The sequence below is a fragment of the Dendropsophus ebraccatus genome, chromosome 11 (assembly GCF_027789765.1).
Source record: "Dendropsophus ebraccatus isolate aDenEbr1 chromosome 11, aDenEbr1.pat, whole genome shotgun sequence".
Taxonomy (NCBI): Eukaryota; Metazoa; Chordata; class Amphibia; order Anura; family Hylidae; genus Dendropsophus; species Dendropsophus ebraccatus.
In genome coordinates, this window is record NC_091464.1 from 12,454,174 (window position 1) to 12,472,896 (window position 18,723).

The window sequence follows — 18,723 nt, forward strand, 5'->3', positions numbered from 1 at the left end:
TCAGCTGAGAGAAATCATTGCATTTTGGGAACTGCTCAACCAGGAAGGACAGAAACCCAATACATAACCCCCCCCCCCCCCCCACCCAAACAAATGGATTTTTGGTAGTTTCAAAACTGGAATAGATAAGTAAAGCTGTATGCTTCTGCAGAATTTTTTTTTTTTTTTAACTCTACCACCTGGAGTTCCCCTTTAATGACCAGGACGATTTTCATTTTTGGGCTTTTGGTTTTCCTTCCTCACCTTCTAAGAGCCATAGCGCTTTGATTTTATCACTAGCAGGGCTGGTTGGGACATCGTTCCTATTAGGGTATGTGAACACTATGGAATTTTCGGAGACTTCAAGCGGATTCCACTGGACAGCCTCCTTGAAGTTCCGGCCGTTCCATAGACTCAATAGTAAGGGGGTGGGGGGAGGATTTATCAAACATGGTATAAAGTGAAACTTGCTCAGTTGCCCCTAGCAACCAGATTCCACCCTTCATTTTCCAAATATATAGTCTGTGAGGAATGAAAGGTGGAATCTGATTGGTTGCTAGGGGCAACTGAGCCAGTTTCACTTCACACCATGTTTGATAAACCTCCCCCAATATTTGCCGGAGGATTCTGCCATCCGCCCAAAGAATTGATGTGTCAGAATTCGACAGCAAATATTGAGTCTATGGAACGGGCAGAACTTAAAGCAGTGCCCAGTGGATTCCGCTTAAAGTCTCTGGAAATTCCATAGTGTGCACGTACCCCAACGCACTGCTGCCTCCTACATCTAAGACTTTGTCCAAACCTGGAATTAAGTCAACGGTGAATAAAAATACGCAGCTTTCAGTTGTTAAATAAGAGGAACATACAGCTAGCAGGTCTACCGTGTAATAGGAAATAAATAGGAGGAGGCAGGCGAGACTAAAGGGTGGATTTATTACATCAAACATTCTTGTTTGACGCCCAGAACACAGAAGCAAATAGCTTTGTGGTAGGAAGCTCCTTCATTAAAACTAATAGCAGGTGACCTGAGATTACGGCATCGGAATTTACCACGCTGTGCTGTAATTATTGGTTTCCAGGTTGCACCGCGCTCTTAACGGACAAGGTGACCCGGTCACTGTTTGTACCTTCATGCCATGTCAAGTCTCCTGCCAAAAGGTAAACATTACATTGGGACATTTCTTCTAGCGATGTTAAAATTTAATAGGAGCCATCATTACCGAACAGCTGGAGATCTCCAATTAATCTTCTTGGATTTTACCAAGAGGATTTGCTTTCAAGAGGTTAGGTTGTGCTGTGGTTGCCACTGTAAGGGGCTACCCACATCATGTTTTGCTAATATGTGGAGCATGTGCTTGGGATGTGGATCAGACGTAGTCACTAATAGACTACATTCAGTCTACATAACCTAAAGGGGTAGTCCAACTTAAAACTAACACAGGGGTCTGACCTCTGTAACCCCCCGGCCTCTACGTTTTTAATAGAACCATGGGTAAGGCATGTGACCCACGGCTCCACTCATTCTCTATGGAGCCGCCAAAAAGAGCCAAGTGCTGCTCCACAGGGAAGGAGCTCGTTGGGGAGGGAGGAGGTCGGACACCCCCTTACTTGTCCCCTATGCTGTGGCAAGTTACCTTTAAGTTGGAATACCACTATGTTACCAGTTGGGAAAAATAGACAGCGCTCCATAGTGAGGATCCACCAGAAATGGGTGAGAGGACTAGTGAAGTAACTCACCTGAGAGTTGTACTGACAGAGGCACAACTCACGTAAAAACATGAAAACAGACCACGGCCACTCCAGATATCCACCAGGGGATAATGAACATAGAAACTGCTCCTCTAACCACATCATGGTATACAGACGCAGGTCCGAAGATATTAGACAATGGAAAATGGAAGTCCAATAATAGACAGTTTAGAGTCTAAACAAAGTTTTTATTGGACTTCCATTTGCCAATGTTTGTTACCTTTGGATCTGCGCCTGCATACCTGTGATGTGGTCGGAGGAGTTGTGTTACCAATTTCTCTACCAATTACCAACCTCTCAATTTCTGCCCTAATTTATTATTTTTTTTTTTTTCAGAAAACGGTCTTTAAAAAGGAAGTTTTTTTTTTTTTAATTTATTGAATATATATATATGTGCATAGACATTGTCCACCATACTAAGAATTGGGAAAGAAATGGGAAAATTGGTTGCATTACATTAGCGAGTGCCCATTGAATTCAATGGGCTGCCCATGTAATGCACGTGTCCTCCGGAAGGGAAGTTCTCTGCTCTATTATGGGACAGGTCCCGTGCAGGGAAAACCTCTCTATTTATAGGGCTGACAACTGTTAGTGTGACTTTTCTATGACGCTCTGCCGTTGCCATCAGCACAGGCCCATACTTTCCACTGAAGCAGACTGTTATGCAACTTTCTTCCTCCAGCTTGTACACTACATGGGGAACAGATGTGGTCACTCATGATGCAGGGTTACACCGGCAGGAAATTGAAATTATTCAAAGTACATGGAGAGTTGGGAGAACACTTATATAAGTGGCCTTTACTCTTCATTGGACACCTGGCATTATGCCTGAACATTAGGACAAGACCTTTGGTCTAAGCGCAAAGTCACGTTAAAGGCATTCAATTAACTTTAGCACATTGACCATTTCGTCAACCAAATTTGGTGCAGCCGTATAAAGTAAGAACTGACTGCTGCAACCCTGATACCAGGTAGAAGGAAACATGCCACCTATCAACGTGAACGACAATGACCAGTGCAGCCTTATTGACCTACAGAAGCATGAAACACTCAATAGCCGCATCAGACTGCAGTGTTATACAGTCAACGTCTGAAGAAACGGGCACTATAGCTTTCAGATACTAAGCCAGATGAAACAACACGGGCTATTTTTACCAAACGCTTTCAGGATGCTACTGAATACTCACCGCAGTTGAGAGGCGAGATGCCAGAGTCATTTCCAGATTTCCTTTAAGGCCGAGCAGAGCAGGCACCAAGATGAACACTTCTGTAACGTCTGTGAAGACTTCCCAGTGCTGAAAACAGAAGAGCACATGGATAATTATCAAAAACTAAAGACCCAGTGGGAGGGGGAAAAAAAAAAAAGGAAATTTTATTCCATTCATGTTATGTTCATGGCATTCAGTCTCGGATTCATACTGAGGAATTCTCGCAGATAATGTCCGCGGAATTCTGCTGTCTGCCCGCGCGCCTTTCCACCGGCTCCATAGACCCCATTCTACGGACCGGTGTATTCCGCTATCCGCCGAAAGTAGTGACATGTCACTTCTTTTGGCGAATAGCAGAATACGCCGGCCCATAAAACGGTGTCTATAGAGGCGGCGGAAAGGCAGCGGAATTCCGCAGAAATTATCCGCGAGAATTCCTCAGTATGAACCCACCCTTAATCTGTAGGAAGGAAGATCTCCAAGCAGCTACAAAACCAAAAAGAGCAGAAAGGTGGAACCTGTACACATTGTTGGGAGATTTCGTCCGTAGAACCTCCAGTGACCATCACACAGCACTCTGCACAATAGAGATTTTTTTTTATATTGATCTATTTTGGATTCAGCACCAGAATCAGCTTCTGATATCGAATAAGAGATTTTAAATCTACAGCAGGTCGGCTTCTGTGGTGGATTTTCAGGTCAGATTTCATCTCGTTGCACTCATTACGACTATGAGATGCATAACAGAAAATTACAGATTTGTTTAAATGAAGCTTTTATATTAAAACCATTTGATTAAATGTGTACCATCTCACCACATTCCACTTCCACCAATTCCCACAATCAGCACCGGTTTTCATGTGCATTGGCCCGCTCTATGCTCTGGAGACTAGCCCTGCGCAGTGTGATGATATCCCCTCCTCACCATGTTATCCCCTCCTCACCATGTTATCCAGGAAGTGACATCACCATGTTATCCAGGAAGTGAAGCCTTGATGAAGTATTAAGTGCAGGGGAAAAAAGCACTTTATAAGCATTTCCTGTAATAAGTGTATATTGGGGATTTGTATAACTTTTGGGGGGCAATACAATACTTTCATTAAAAAATTTGCCGGACTTCTCCTTTAAGGCTTCCCGTCTTGTCTGTGATAAAGGAGGCTGCTGCTGGAAAGTTATATCTAAAGTTTGCATCAAAAACTATTTTCATTTCAGTGTGGTTTTCTGTGTCCCTATCATAACTAATTCAGCGATGTGATTTAAAGAAGGTTTGCAGTATATTTTTTTTTTTAGTTCTCATGCTTTATAACATATCACCTGATGGCTGCTATATAACAACTACACTTACTGTATCCAGGTCCAGTCACCTGAAGTTTTTTAGTCTTGAGACTGGATCTGGATACAGTAAGTATAGCTGTTATATAGCAGCCTTCAGGAGACTGGACCTGGATACAGTAAGTATAGCTTTGTTATAAAGCATGAGAATTAAAAAAAACAAAAACAAAAAAAAAACACTGCAAATATGCTTTACATCACATCCCCTGCTGATTTACATTTTGAACGTTGCCACGGTTTTGCTAAAAATGTACAGCACCAAAAGCTACAGTAAGCGGTTTGAGCTCCCCCATTTCTTTCTATAGGAGTAAACCATGTTCCTTCCGGGCTGAACCTGCAGTACATGACACTTTTCAGGCAAAAAAAAAAAAATACGGCCACTAAAATTAATGGAAGTCGGTTCTCAAGCTAGAGCAGATCGTTTTTTCTATTAAAAAGTTCTTGGCGTGCTTTCAAATATAATGTGGATTTGAAAAAAAAAAAAAAGTGAAGATTGAGATTAAGAACTCTGTCAGGGTATGTTCACATACCGCATGCCGCAGAATCCCGCCTGTCTCAGTGTGTCATTGACCATGAGATGGGAGAGCGCGCGCTCCTCCGCCGCCATCGCTCACCGCTCAAAGTAGTGACATGTCAGAATTCCGCCTAACTCAGCCTAATTTACTCAGTGTGAACATACCCTTAGAGCAGACACATCAGTCTATCTCTGCGCCTTTACTTTTACCCAAGTACCATACAATTTATGGACGTTACCACAAGTTACAGCTGAAAAGCCACTGACACAATGGAAAGTCTATCCGTAAGAAGTTTTCAGGATGTCATTTTGCTTGTCACAGACACAACACACACATCCAGAAGCTTCTATTTTGACTTTTATTGCTGGTCTCCTCCAGATCTGTCTGGTGAGCGCAGACACAGATTTGGTGCCGACCTTAATGTAAACTCTTCTGCACATTATAAATTATAATAATAAAAAAAATAAATAAATAAAAAAAAAAAAAAGGCAATAACAGGAATGTCAGTGCTATATAAAGAAATTAATGTCATTTATAATAAAAAAACAAAACTTGACGTATGATGCAGATACAACAAAAAGTTTCCAGTGTGCACTTCCTCCATAGAGCATTGAAACGTATTGCAGGAGAAAAGCTCCTTGATAAGCCTGTGGATCCCATCTCCTGCAATGAGAAGGAGTGAGTCGGGGAGTAAAGAGTTACCTGATGGTTCCCCTACCAGCCTATGTTCATTATGCACAAAGCTGGGGAATAGGAAGCAATCTGCCTGGAGCATTCCTAATCATGAGGAGGGAAGGAGAGGTTGTGCCAGCCTAATGCATATACAAATGTAAGCCCCGGCCGTTAGACACAGCGCTGCAAGTTTAAAAGTTGTTTTTAAAACAATAACTGCATCCCCTGCCTAACGGACCCCAGGACAGATCTTGCATAAAAAGCAGCTATCCGAAGGTAGAAGTGGTTTGGGGGGGGGGGGGGGGGGGGGGGACAGATTGTGGGTACAGAGTCACTTTAAAGCCAATGTACCACTAACTGCATCTCTTTGTGGTTATTACATGAACAGACCGGCGCATGGATGCTGGTGGCGCAGTCTCCACTTAATTCTAAGGGTACTATTACACGGAGCGATAACCGGCCGAATCAGCCGATTATCGTTCCATGTAATAAATACAACGACTGATCGTTGTTATAGGTTCTGACCTATTTTTGTCAGGCGCCGACCGCGCACCGCTACAGATATACATTACTAACTATATACATTACCCATCCACATTCCAGGGCTGCTGCTGCAGTCTTCTTCTCCCCGGGTCCCGCACGCTGTAATGTCAGAGTGGCCTGTCAGCTGAAAGGCCGCCCAGCAAATCACAGGCCGCGGCGGTCCCAGCCTGTGATTGGCTGAGTGGCCTGTCAGCTGACAGGCCACTGACGTTATAGTGTGCGGGACCCGGGGAGAAGACTGCAGCAGCAGCCCTGGAATGTGGATGGGTAATGTATATAGTTATGCAAGGACATAATTAAAGGACAACTCCGGCAAAAAAATTTTTGGGCTTATTTAACACACATTACAAAGTTATATAACTTTGTAATGTGGTTAAATACCCGGTCTGGCCCCCTTCCCCCACTTTCCGACCCCCGACCCCCCACCCCGGAAGTTAAAGAATATATACATTACCTATTACGGTCGTCACGGTCCTCTTCTCTGGTGTCGGGTGATGTCAGAGCTGGGGACGGTCCGGGTCTTCTTCCTCCTCGGCGTCTTCATTGAGAGTGAATGGGAGAGAAAAGGCTGCTGGTGCACATGCGCACCAGCAGCCTTTTCATTGGCTGGAGCGCATCACATGGCTTCCAGCTTGCTCAGCCCTGATTGGCCTTTTCTCTCTCATGGACCCGGAAGCAAGAGACATCGCTGGACGGCGGAGGCAGGTGACGGTGAGGCGGACGGCGGGCGAATGGAGTGGCGATCGTCACCGGAGGGATGGTGAGTATGGTGTCTGTTTTTTTTTTTTTTTTTGGGGGGTCCCGCCGGAGTTGTCCTTTAACAATGTCCTTGCAGCCCTTGTTTAACGATTATCGGGCTGTGTAATAGGCCCAGTAAACGAGCGGTGATCTAGCAGATCGCTGCTCGTTTACAGGTATTATTGGGCCCCCATCGGCCCGTGTAATACCACCCTAATGGAGACACGGGGGGGGGGGGGGGGGGGGGGGGGGTCCCATCGCACAGTTTACTAGTTTACAGCTGGATTCAGATTGTGTTGTAACTTCCCCCCTATTTTTATAAATATATATAAAAATATCTGCAACTTTTAGGAAACAGACTAAGCATTCAGAATATTTCAGAATACTAAATCACTTCTCAAACAGGATTTCCAAGGAAAGTTTGAGAACCGTTTGAGAAGTGTCCGAGTTCTGAAGCAAACACCTTTCTGGCACCCAGTCCTAAAGTAGGGTAATATCTCGGTGAGCATCTGAAGTTAATCAAAAATTTACCCAGAAGAAACATTTGGAATTAGAATTTCTCAGTTAGGGCTGGGCAATATTGGCCTAAATTAATATCGCGGTTAATCATATATGTTGACGCGGTAACGATAACTGAACAATAATTATGACACGCCCCTTTTATAAGCCACACCTTCTTGACTGTGCCAAACTGGGGATATTTTGTTTCAGTAGAGTCAAAATAAAAAAAATAACTCACTGAGCAGCAACACAAGGTTGGGCCATTTAGTCTATTATTATTTCTCCTCATTATTAGGGTGAATCAGCAGAGACCTGAACATGTATATACAGGGGTATGGGACTATACAGAGGGCCACAGGAATAAGTGTGGGACTATATGGGGGGGGGGCACATAGGAATAAGTGTGGGACTATACGGGACTTTCGTAAGGATAGGAGTGTATTACTATACAGGGGGCACAGCCCACTACAACTCTCAGCATTGGTCGCGGTGAATGCTGGGAGTCATAGTAATCAGCTGGCATGAGAGTCCAGTCAGATAGATAATTTTAGTACAAATTTGAAACTTGTGGCCTATTGCAATTCTCAGCAGGGCTCCCAGTGAATGCTGGGAGTTGTAGTTTAAGATTTCATTTAAGATGTGCAACTTGTGGCCAATTACAACTCTCAGCAGCCGGAACCTCAATGAATGCTGGGGGTTTTCGTTCACCCAGACCAATGCAAATCGCAGCCGGTTACCCAGTGAATGCTGGGAGTTGTAGTTCACCCAGCCCAATGCAAATAGCAGCAGGTCTCCCAATGAATGCTGGGAGTTGTAGTTCACCCAGTGACATGCCGCGCCGTACTGGGACCGAGGCATTGGAAACGGGAGTGACATGCCAGTCCGTGTGGGGAGAGGGTGTTTCGGGGCATGACTTGCTGGGCCGCGGAGGGGATGTGATGTGACTCTGTCATGAGGTGCTTGGAGGTTTGCGTCGCTGCACATGCAGCTTACAGCTCAGAGAGGGACATAAAAATACTGCAGATACCGTCCTGGCAAAGTTGGGGTAGGTTGACCAACGCCAGAGACTATCGGTATTTTTGCGGTATACCGCCCAGCCGTATTTCCAGTACACATATTTTTGCGAGCGTGGACCATGGGTTTACGTATAGAGTTTAGCACTGGAGAGGCTTCACATACAGTACAGTACTGTATAAGACTGCTGGAGTGCATATACAGTACAGTAGTAGTACAGGCAGTGCACCACTATCTCCAATCCTGCACAGTACTATATAAGACTGCTTAAGTGCATATACAGTACAGTAGTACAGGCAGTGCACCACCATCTCCCTACTGTTACAGTGCTGGGGTGGGGGACACTATTCAGTAGGGATGAGTGAGGAGTTAGTGACTACTGTACTATAATTGCTTGTTTTGAACATTTAAATGTACTGTACAGTATATAGTGCTGTTCAGTTCAATGTAATATATGGGTACTGTAGGTAATTATTGATCAGTGCTGGAACCAATTAAACACATTTACATTTTTCCCTATGGGAAACTGCCCTCCTGAACCAATAAAGTTAGAGAACAGAGGAGAGGTAGCACCGTATTCACTTAGCAAACTTACCTTGTACAGACGTGGCCGATCTCTTTCCCATTGCTGACAGCTGGCGGCATTGGTTATCACCTACCAACTCTAAAAGCCGTGGTCTGGCTGGGATATAAAGCTATAGTATACATATTTACCTATATTATACAGTATATACACAGCCATACCACTGCTTTTAGAGCAGAGTGGTGGTCAGTAACCTAGACCAGCTGTCAAAAAAAAAAAAAAAATGGAAAAAGCAGCATATCAGAAGGAGACAGGCTTAATAAATGAACGCATTTGCAAAAATATTTGGCTCGACAAGTCCTACAAGTATAAACTATTAGCAGAGATTGGAAAAGCCAAACAACATGCAACAGGTCAGATGTGGGAATCACATGGACATCCAGTACTGACTGCCTTGCCAAGAGGTGGTAACATGACACTAAAGTGTTTAAACATGACCAAGAACGGCAACTAGAAGGAAACATTGTGTCTGCTTGAAGAACAATCATTCATTGGGGTCAAATGTGTCAAGACACTCACAGCAGCCTAAAGGCCAGGGCAAGCCGGAAGCCGAACCAAAGTTCTGTACCGCAGGGAGCCAGCAATACTTATAGCCCTCCTTCCCACGGTGTTTGGGAAAGACCCAAAACCACAGCACTATGGTAGAAAATACATGGTAAATAAATCATGGAACAACCAAAGTCCAGGTCCCTTAAAAAAAAAAAAAAAAAAAACCACACAAAAGATAGTCTGGGTCCACACTGTTTTTGCAAAAAAAACATGCATTTGCGTGCATACGTTTTGATCCGCTTTTTCATTGACTTCCATTATATATATATATATATATATATATATATATATATATATATATATATATATAATTAATGTATTTAAGAGAAAAAAAAAAATGGCATAGAAAAAAATAAAAAAAATTAAGTTAAAGCCTGATGTTCGGGTCATTTGTACACGTGTACGGTTAAACAAAACTAACCCCTTCCCCAACTGCTTCACATTAAAGTAGAACTTTGGGCAAAGGTAAAACTCCAGGGAGAGCAGGGGGGTGGGGGTGGGAGTATAATAATAAAATACTACAAGAGTCCTGGGAAGGGTAAGTGATGCCATTGCTCACGGTCACCCTCAGCTTTCTTGGACGTCCTGATCATGCGATGTTACAGCCCAGCTTGGAAATGCCTGCTTTGACAATCGACTGAGGCAGGACACCTCTGAAGTCACTGACTGGCTGAGCGGGTGGTTTCTATCAGGTCATAAAGACACAGGAACTCGGAAGATACAGAGACTGGAACGTGACCATGAGTGGTGGCACCGGGACGGTTAAGTATCATGTGATTATTATGCTCCCACCACCCCCCACCCTCCCTGGATTTCAGGAGCAGACACCCAGCTGCTAATGACCGACACGCCGCACCAGTTGGATGTCTGTTCGGCACCCCCACATAACTGACGATCTGTTACTTCTGCAGCTGGAGGCTTTTACTTCCCTTCTGTGGCTGCCAAAGTGTCTGCTAATAGGGTGACTGCATGGAACAGTATTGGCAATCTAATGATCGCTCCTAGGAGCAGTCAGTGTTACAGAAGGGCTAATAAAACACACCTGGAGGGGCAAACGAGCGCTGACTCGTTCCCCGCTCTGTGCCGCCGCTATTACACACCGCAGCAGTAATAGAGATGAGCGAACCTGGAGCATGCTCGAGTCGATCCAAACTTTCGGCATTTGATTAGCGGTGGCTGCTGAACTTGGATGAAGCCATAAGGCTATGTGGAAATCATGGATATAGTCATTGGCTGTATCCATGTTTTCAAGTCAGCAGCCCCAGATAATCAAATGCTGATCGTCCGGGTTCGGATCGACTCGAACCCAGTTCGCTCACCTCTACGCAGTAACCAGACGGTCACTACCATCGCCTAGATGTCCCAGAATCTTTGCATGCTTGGGCCGTCACGGTGCAGTCTTCTTCTGCCAGCTGTGAATTCTAATCCACTGAGACTGCCCGAAAATGCCGACATAGGTATCATTTACATACATTTTCAAGCCATATAAATAACAATCATAGCAATTACTTATATAGTTGGAAGCGGTGCTGCAGGCTATATATCATTAGATTTATGATTTTTTGGGTGATTGGTTCCCTTTAAATATTTAAGAATTTTTTTTCCCACCATGAGGCTTATGGTGCCTTTACACAGAGATTTATCTGACAGATTATTGAAGCCAAAACCACGAACAGACTATAAACAGGGTGCAGGTCATAAAGGAAAGCCTGAGATTCCCTGTCTTTTCGAGTCCATTCCTGACTTTGGCTTCCAAAATTGGTCAGCTAAATCTGCCTGTGTAAAACGCACCATTAGGGTTCCACGGGCTGATGACGGCCAGATCAATATTGTAAACAAGCATCAATTTGCTTGATCAGCGCTCGTTTACTGGGCACATTACACTGCCCGATAATAGTTTAGCAAAGGGCTGCGTGGACATTGTTAAAGATGTCCGTGCAGCCCTTTCCTAACAGTCAATCCATTACCTGCCTATGATCCCGTTCCTCTCCTGTGCTCTGCATACGTCACGGCACTGTGTGCTGCAGCTAGAAAGCAGCACACAAGACTTAAACAAATCCAGATAACATTACATTGAAACCTGTCTAGACATTGTGGGTTTTAGATGGTGTCACCATGGACTAGTCCTAAACATTATAAACAGGCGTATCGGGAAGCAAGCTAAAGGCTGGTGAGGATTTGGAACTACCAAGAAACAATTACCCCATTATAGTCAATAGGGGAGGAGGAAAGGAAAAGAGGAGGCGATTATTCCCCGTCATGTGTAGGCAGCACATGTTTCTAAAAGCACATGAGCCAACTGTCCCTGTCATGTAGTGCAGCCGCAGCCAGGGTCTTATTACACCCAAGGGTGGTGGGGAGCTCCAGGAAGGCGCTGATCTCAAACCATCTCATCCCTGGATTTAAATGCAAAGCTGTTGCCAATAAAGCTCCGCCAGGATTAGCAAGTGAGAGGGAGCATTCATAGGGAGACACAGGTATTTCTATAGTACATTCTAGTTGTTTTATTGGCACCAATCACAAGGAAAAGTGCAGAGAAAATTTTTAATAATCCTAAATATTCTGGAGCACCAAGGTGCTAGACAATAAACTTAGAACTCCGGCACTTATCTCGGTGCACGGTCCAACCTCCTTAGACCACTTTCACAAAGCTGTATATTGGTCAATATTATGTGCAGTTTTTTCCCCTTTTTTTACACTGAGAACCGTACTGTGAGTAGAACAGAAATGGAAATTATACAAAAAAACAAACAAACAAACAAAAAGACCTTTACGCAAAAATTTTGCATCACTTGTATTTAGGCCCCTCTCCTAGTTTTGGCTTACCAATTTGGATACAAAATCCTGCAAGGAGTCACAGCCCAGATAACTAATTCACGGCTCCCTCTACAGAGCCCAGAACCCTCAAGTCCATAGTAGACCTGGCTGCGAGGTCTGTGCAGCCGGTCTGGGGGCCCAATCAGCACAAGTTGTGTTCTTACCTATTGTAACCGTATGGGTTCATTTCAGAATATTAAAATGTCTTATTGATGTGAGGAAAAGGAATGTATTATTTTAATGTATTATATATATATTACAGAAGGATCAGAGATTTCACACAAGTTATAAATTATACTGAATCTTTTCCCACAAAGATATATATATCAGTCTGCTCAGCTCTTCCTCCTCTATAACATGATGGGTTTTAGATCAGATAGCAGTCTTGGTGACAGGTTCCCTTCAAGCATACAGACTAGTTATACATTCCACATAGGCCAAATCATGTGCCTGCTGGAATAGACATGAAAGAACTTCAAAGCCAAAAAGATGATCCTAAGAGAATAATTTGAAGTGTACCCGTCGTGGTGCCCACTGCCAGATCAGTGTAGAGATTCTCTGTTCATCTAGAAGTTCGGGTCTCCATGGATACTACCTCACAATGAGACCATAATGTAAGCAACCCCTATTAGATTGAATGGGGGGGGTCACACAAATTACGGTGTCACTGTGTGCGTGGCTATCCAAAGATGCCTGAACTTCTAGATTAACAGAGAACCTCTCTGCTGATCTGGCAGCGGGCATCATCGGGCAGGTACACCAACATTAACATTGATGATCAGCAGCAGACTATGGTACACGTAGGTCATCAGACATGGTAGAGCTATGTAAACATCTCTCCAGGGTCAGGTGAGAAAACAGCAATATCCTTCAATACAAATCAGAACGCCTGTCAGTCTGGGGTCGGATTTTCTCATTGATCGTACACAAAGCTTACCTGTACCATGTCGAGAACCATCCCGGCGGCCACAGTTCCAAATCCAGCCAATAAGAAAGGAAACAAAACTTGAAGTCCAATAGAAAAAGAAGTTTCTTTTAGCGGCACCACAGTCTCGCAAGAAGGTTCAATATTTGGATCTTCGCTCTCTGTGCTCTGGCTGCCGTTCTCTAGTAAGGCATCCTCTTCTTGGACCCCTTTGGTATTTGCACGGGAACCGACCACCACTACCTGGGTTTCATCTGGTTCCAAAAAACTTGTGTCTACTACAAGAGGATCGTTCTCCGCCATCAGGCGTTGCTGGCTCTCTAGAGCGGGATAGACAATGTTGGTGGAAACGCCATCATCTTGGTGTTCCGGAGCAGGAGGCATCGTGATCTTTAAGATTGTATACAGTTTAAACAATACTTATACGCTGAAGGTGACACTCGCCCACACTTTGGGGACAGCGCTCTATAACTGTCTTTGCCCTCTATGGCTTTCAGAACTAAATGGAAACAGTCGTTCCCCATTAATCACTTGGATATGGTGAAGCGAAAGCAAAAAGTCAGAGTGGCTGCTTCAACGTGGCAAAACGAGAATACTAAGACCTGATCCGGGGAGACGGAACAAGGAACAGGCAAGCTCTCACAATGTCTTGCATTTAAAAAGCAGAAAAAAAAAGGAAAGGGGGGGGGGGGTGAGTTAGAACAGATAACCGGTTAGTCCACAATAAGAATGAAAACTTCATACAGAACTTTCATCTCATAGTTATTCCATGGCATCTTCAATCTAAAATAGAGAAAAATAAAGTAAAAAGGACACCATTAGATACAGTAAGAGCCAATGAAAAGCACATCTGCAAACTGCCCATCATCAGGAAACCTGCCATAACTTTTATCCTGGCTGAAACACAAGTCATTGGGTGGTTTCCAGTGACTTCTGCCTGCTCCCACCGGCCTTGATTGATACATTTTCCTTAGGCCGCATTCACCTGCTCCGTTCATTAAAGTGGACCATGTACCCGCAGCATCATGTATCATTATGATGCTGTGGAGCTCAGAGCCTGTTCAAATCCTTCAGCTACTGTACTGACACAGCCACGTCGGCCTCCGCAATCTCTTAGGGTCCTATTACAGGGAACAATAAATTTGTTCAAATCGGCCCCATCTGGTGGATTATCGCTCAATTTAAAAAACTCAACGATCAGCCGATGACAAAGATTATCGGCTGATCGTTGATATAGGTTTGGGATAGAGATAAGCGAACTGGGTTCGAGTCCATCCGAATGTTCGGCATTTGATTAGCGGGGGCTGCTGAACTTGGATAAAGCTCTAAGGTTGTCTGGAAAACATGGATACAGCCAATGACTATATCCATGTTTTCCACATAGCCTTAGGGCTTCATCCAAGTTCAACAGCCACCGCTAATCAAATGCCGAAAGTTCGGGTTCAGATGGACTTGAGCATGCTTGCGGTTCGCTCACCTCTAGTTTGGACCTATAATTGTCAGGCGCTGACCGCGCATTGCTACATGTAATAGCGATGAGTGGCCGGCGGCTGACGATTTCCACTATCCATTACCTATCCATGCTGCAGGGCTCCTCCTGCGCTCTGCTTCTCCCCGAGTTCCGCACGCTCCAGCTTCAAAGCGGCCTGTCTGAGCTGACAGGCCACTCAGCCAATCACTGGCCCTGCAGCATGGATAGGTATTGTAACTATGTCCATGTAGCCCTTGTTAAACCATTATATTGTAGTGTATTGGCCACCAAAAGTTATACAAATCACTAATATACACTTATTACTGGAAATGCTTATAAAGTTCTTTTTTCCTTGCATTTACTACTGCATCAAGGTTTCACTTCCTGGATAACATGGTGATGTCACTTCCTGGATAACATGGTGATGTCACGCCCCGACTCCCAGCAGCCACAGCCTGTACAGCTCTGGGAGTCGTGTTGTGACATCACCATTTTATCCAGGAAGTGACATCACCATGTTATCCAGGAAGTGAAGCCTTGATGCAGTAATAAGTGCAGGGAAAAAAAAGCACTTTATGTGCATTTCCTGTAATAATTGTATGTGCATTTCCTGTAATAATTGTATATTGAGGATTTGTATGCCTTTTGAGGGGCAATACAATTAATAAAAATTTTCGCTGGACTTCTCCTTTAATATTTCTTGGGCAACCTTTAAGTTTTATAATATTGACAAGGAAAACTGTATACCTTAAATGGATGCTAAAAACACCAGACAGCAAAATCTCCCATTATATATAAATACCAAAAGATGGAAACCAGAGAACAGTAAACACAAAAAGCAACGTGAACTTAAATACCTTAGCCTTTTAAATAAGTTGCCAATAGCACAAAAATTGTAGAAAAAAAAAAAGTAACGTAGCCGGAGCAGATTTATATTTCCGTATAAACTTCCAGCGCAAGGGTCCATTCACACATCCAGGACCTGCAGCAGATTGGATGCTGGTGTGCCATCATTTAGTTACATTGATATCTGCCGTAGGTCCTGGATGTGTGAATAGACCCCAATGCTGGAAGTCTACACAGAAATATAAATCTGCTCCGGCTACATTACCTTTTTTTCTAAAATTTTTGTGCTGTCGGCAATTATTTAAAATATGTAAATTTGTGCTGCATTTTTTGGTGTGGCTTTTCCACATTCTTAAAGAGAGGGTGTCAGCTCCAGTTCACATTCCAAGTTACTGACACGATAGGTGAAAGGTAACGTCTGGTCTAACAGCAATCTGGCTGCGCTCTCATAGGCTTTTACCTTCCTGTGCAAAGCGTCAAAAGGGCTTTCCCGAACCGCCAAACTGCTGCACAAGCAGGACAGCCTCCTCGAAGCCCCGTACCGTCCCTGCGTGACATTTTGTTGTCACCTTCAAATTTATGTAATCCCCCCCCCCCAGATGCAGGAATCTCACAATATATCAGCAAATCACAGCTGAATTATGTACTTCCCACACGTAAGTCTTGAATAACGTAGCGCGAGCCTGTCAAAACGTTCATCCGAACCCGACCGCTCTACGTTTGTTTCCCTGCAGCTGCACAAGTTGGATGCCGTCCTAGGGAGTCCTGGAAAACATGTCAGCGCTATGGCGGCATCCAATTCTCCAAGCGGAGGGGAAAAAAAAAAAAAAAAAAAAAAAAAAAAAACACACAGAGCAAGGCTGGGTTCACACTACGTTTTTGCAATCAGTTTTTTATTTTTATTTTAAAGGGAATAACCCCCTTTTCCCGTGTTATAAATAAACTAAACATGTTTGGTATCACCAATAGAAAGAACACATCATTGCGCAAAAAATTACACCTGACACAGCCCCATAGACCAAAGGATAAAAGCGCTATAAGCCTGGGAATGGAGCGATTTTAGGGAACATATATTTATTAACAATGGTTTGAAATTTTACAGGCCATCAGATACAATGAAAGTTATACATGTTACATATCGTAATCGGGAGAATGGCGTAAAAACAAATACCCTCCAAATAAAATAAATTGTTTCCCCCCCCCCCCCCCCCCCCCCCTCAATTTCACCACACATTTTTTCCTGGTTTCGCAGTGTACTTTATGCAAAAATTCAGCCAGTCATTGCAAAGTACAATTAGTGGCGCAAATATAAGGGCTCATGTGGGTCTCTAGGGGGAAAAATGCAAGTGCTATGGCCTTATAAACATAAGGAGGAAAAAAAACCTAAGTGCAAAAATGCAAATTGGCCTGGTCCTTGTTAATAATGGAAGTCAATGGAAAAACAGATTGCAAAAAGTAGTAGTGTGAACCCAGCCTAACATTGCGAAAAACAGTGTTTTCTAGAAATTGTAAAGTTAAACAAAAGTCCATACTGTGGTACCCTATGCCAAGGCCTGGATCCGTCTACCCTTTAACGTGTCAGTATGGCATTTAAAGGGGTTATCTGGTATCAGGAAATCCTCAGAAGACACTTCTGATATGATGTGATCACCAATAGTCCTGGCATCAGCGAGGTTCTGCAAGCTTCACACCCCACAGGAAGTTACACATAGAACAGACAAGTCACTGATAGCCCCTAATCCGCAGCTAGGGGACCTGGGCTCTTAAACTGCTGCAAAACTACAACTCCCATCATGCTTGGACAGCCAAGGTTCCCTACCCCTGCCCCAATCCACAGGACGTCAGTAAGTCATACCGCCATATGCCAATAGTGTCCTTTTTTGGCTAAAATTTTTTTTTTTTAAATAATAATAATAATAATAATAATAATAATAATAATAATAATAATAATAATAATAATAATAATAATAATAATAATAATAATAATAATAATAATAATAATAATAATAATAATAATAATAATAAACACACCCACATAATCTTGTGCCAACAATCTGGAGAGGTGGCGGTATACGTTACGTTACATTTCATCAGCTGTACGGTCCTATACTTTTTCCAGTGACGCCTGAGCGCCAGTTATACGCTTTACCTATACAGTAGTGGTGTGAACACAGCCCAAGGCTTCAGAAGATGCTGCCAATGCCGGACAGCAGCCAGTGCTGAGGCGCCCATAGAGCTAACTAAGAGGACTTCTATCCTAGACGATGGCAGAGCTGGCTGCATAGCTCTGTGCACCCATTGTATGACCACAGGGTGAAGTCGGGGTGCCCAGCGCTTCACCCCACAGGAGTCCACATTAATGGGAGCAGATTGCAGATCACTGATCCCCTAAAATGCTGCAGGAGGCCCGGACACTGCCCCCAGAAACGCATCATAAACGCCCTGGTCGTTCACCTGGTAACGCAGCTCCATACGGCGTATATGGATGCGGGCAGCCGGGCGCTGCACACACATGCCAGCCATAGAGAGCAGCTCACCGGAGCCACGCCGTACATGAGCGGTAAAGCGGCGCAGCCACGACCGCACACTGTATGAGCGGATGCCGCGCTTCTATCTCTACACACAGGACACACACAGCGGCCGCACTCACCTCCCTCCAGAAGCCGCAGCTCTAGCACTGCAACGCTCCACTTTATCAGCAGCACTTTAACTTCCACATGACGTCAGAGCTCCGCTCCCGCCCTGACCAATGGGCTGAGGAATTGGGGGTAATGCTCGCTCCTGATTGGATAGAGTCGGGGTGGTTGGGCGGAAACTTCAGGGCGTGAGATTGACAATAACCTCGACCAATGAATGCTCAGCAGAGGAGACGGGTGTCGGGGCTGTGAGGAGAATTCTGCGCCTTTTCATGCACAGTTATGACGCTCTTGGTTCTGTGGAAGTGTATGAGGAGGTCAGGGCGTAGAACACACGGTGCGGTTGTCTCCCTCACGTGTGGAACCTATTGTGTCTGTGCCACAGAGTGGGCGCTCTTACCGCCTCCTCTATCTGCTACGTGTCCGGCTGTATTCCTGAAATCACCTCATGGGGTCTCAATGACCTCCTGTTATAGGTCCAGGACCATCTGCACCCACAACCTCGGCCTCTGCCGCCTGTTTTGGCCTTATTGACCACCTCCTCAGAGCCATAGCGCTTTTATTTTCCCACCTATGTGACTGGTTGTGTTATTTTTTGGCCACGACCTCTAGTTTTTATTATTATATTGGGAAATCTTGATTGAT

At 44.3% G+C, this 18,723-nt stretch overlaps 1 protein-coding gene across 1 annotated transcript in view; it reads right to left on the minus strand.

Annotated features, from left to right (window-relative positions):
* The window catches only part of SLC41A1 (solute carrier family 41 member 1), a 32,547-nt gene extending 14,390 nt beyond the window's left edge, over positions 1-18,157 (minus strand). The window contains exons 1-3 of the mRNA XM_069946356.1: positions 18,093-18,157; positions 13,138-13,908; positions 2,916-3,023 (exon numbers count right to left, since the gene is read on the minus strand). Of these exons, the coding sequence (XP_069802457.1) occupies positions 2,916-3,023; positions 13,138-13,509 (480 nt within the window). The 5' untranslated portion in view covers positions 13,510-13,908; positions 18,093-18,157. The remainder of the gene's footprint in view (positions 1-2,915; positions 3,024-13,137; positions 13,909-18,092) is intronic.
* Between the last annotated feature and the right edge of the window lie 566 nt (positions 18,158-18,723).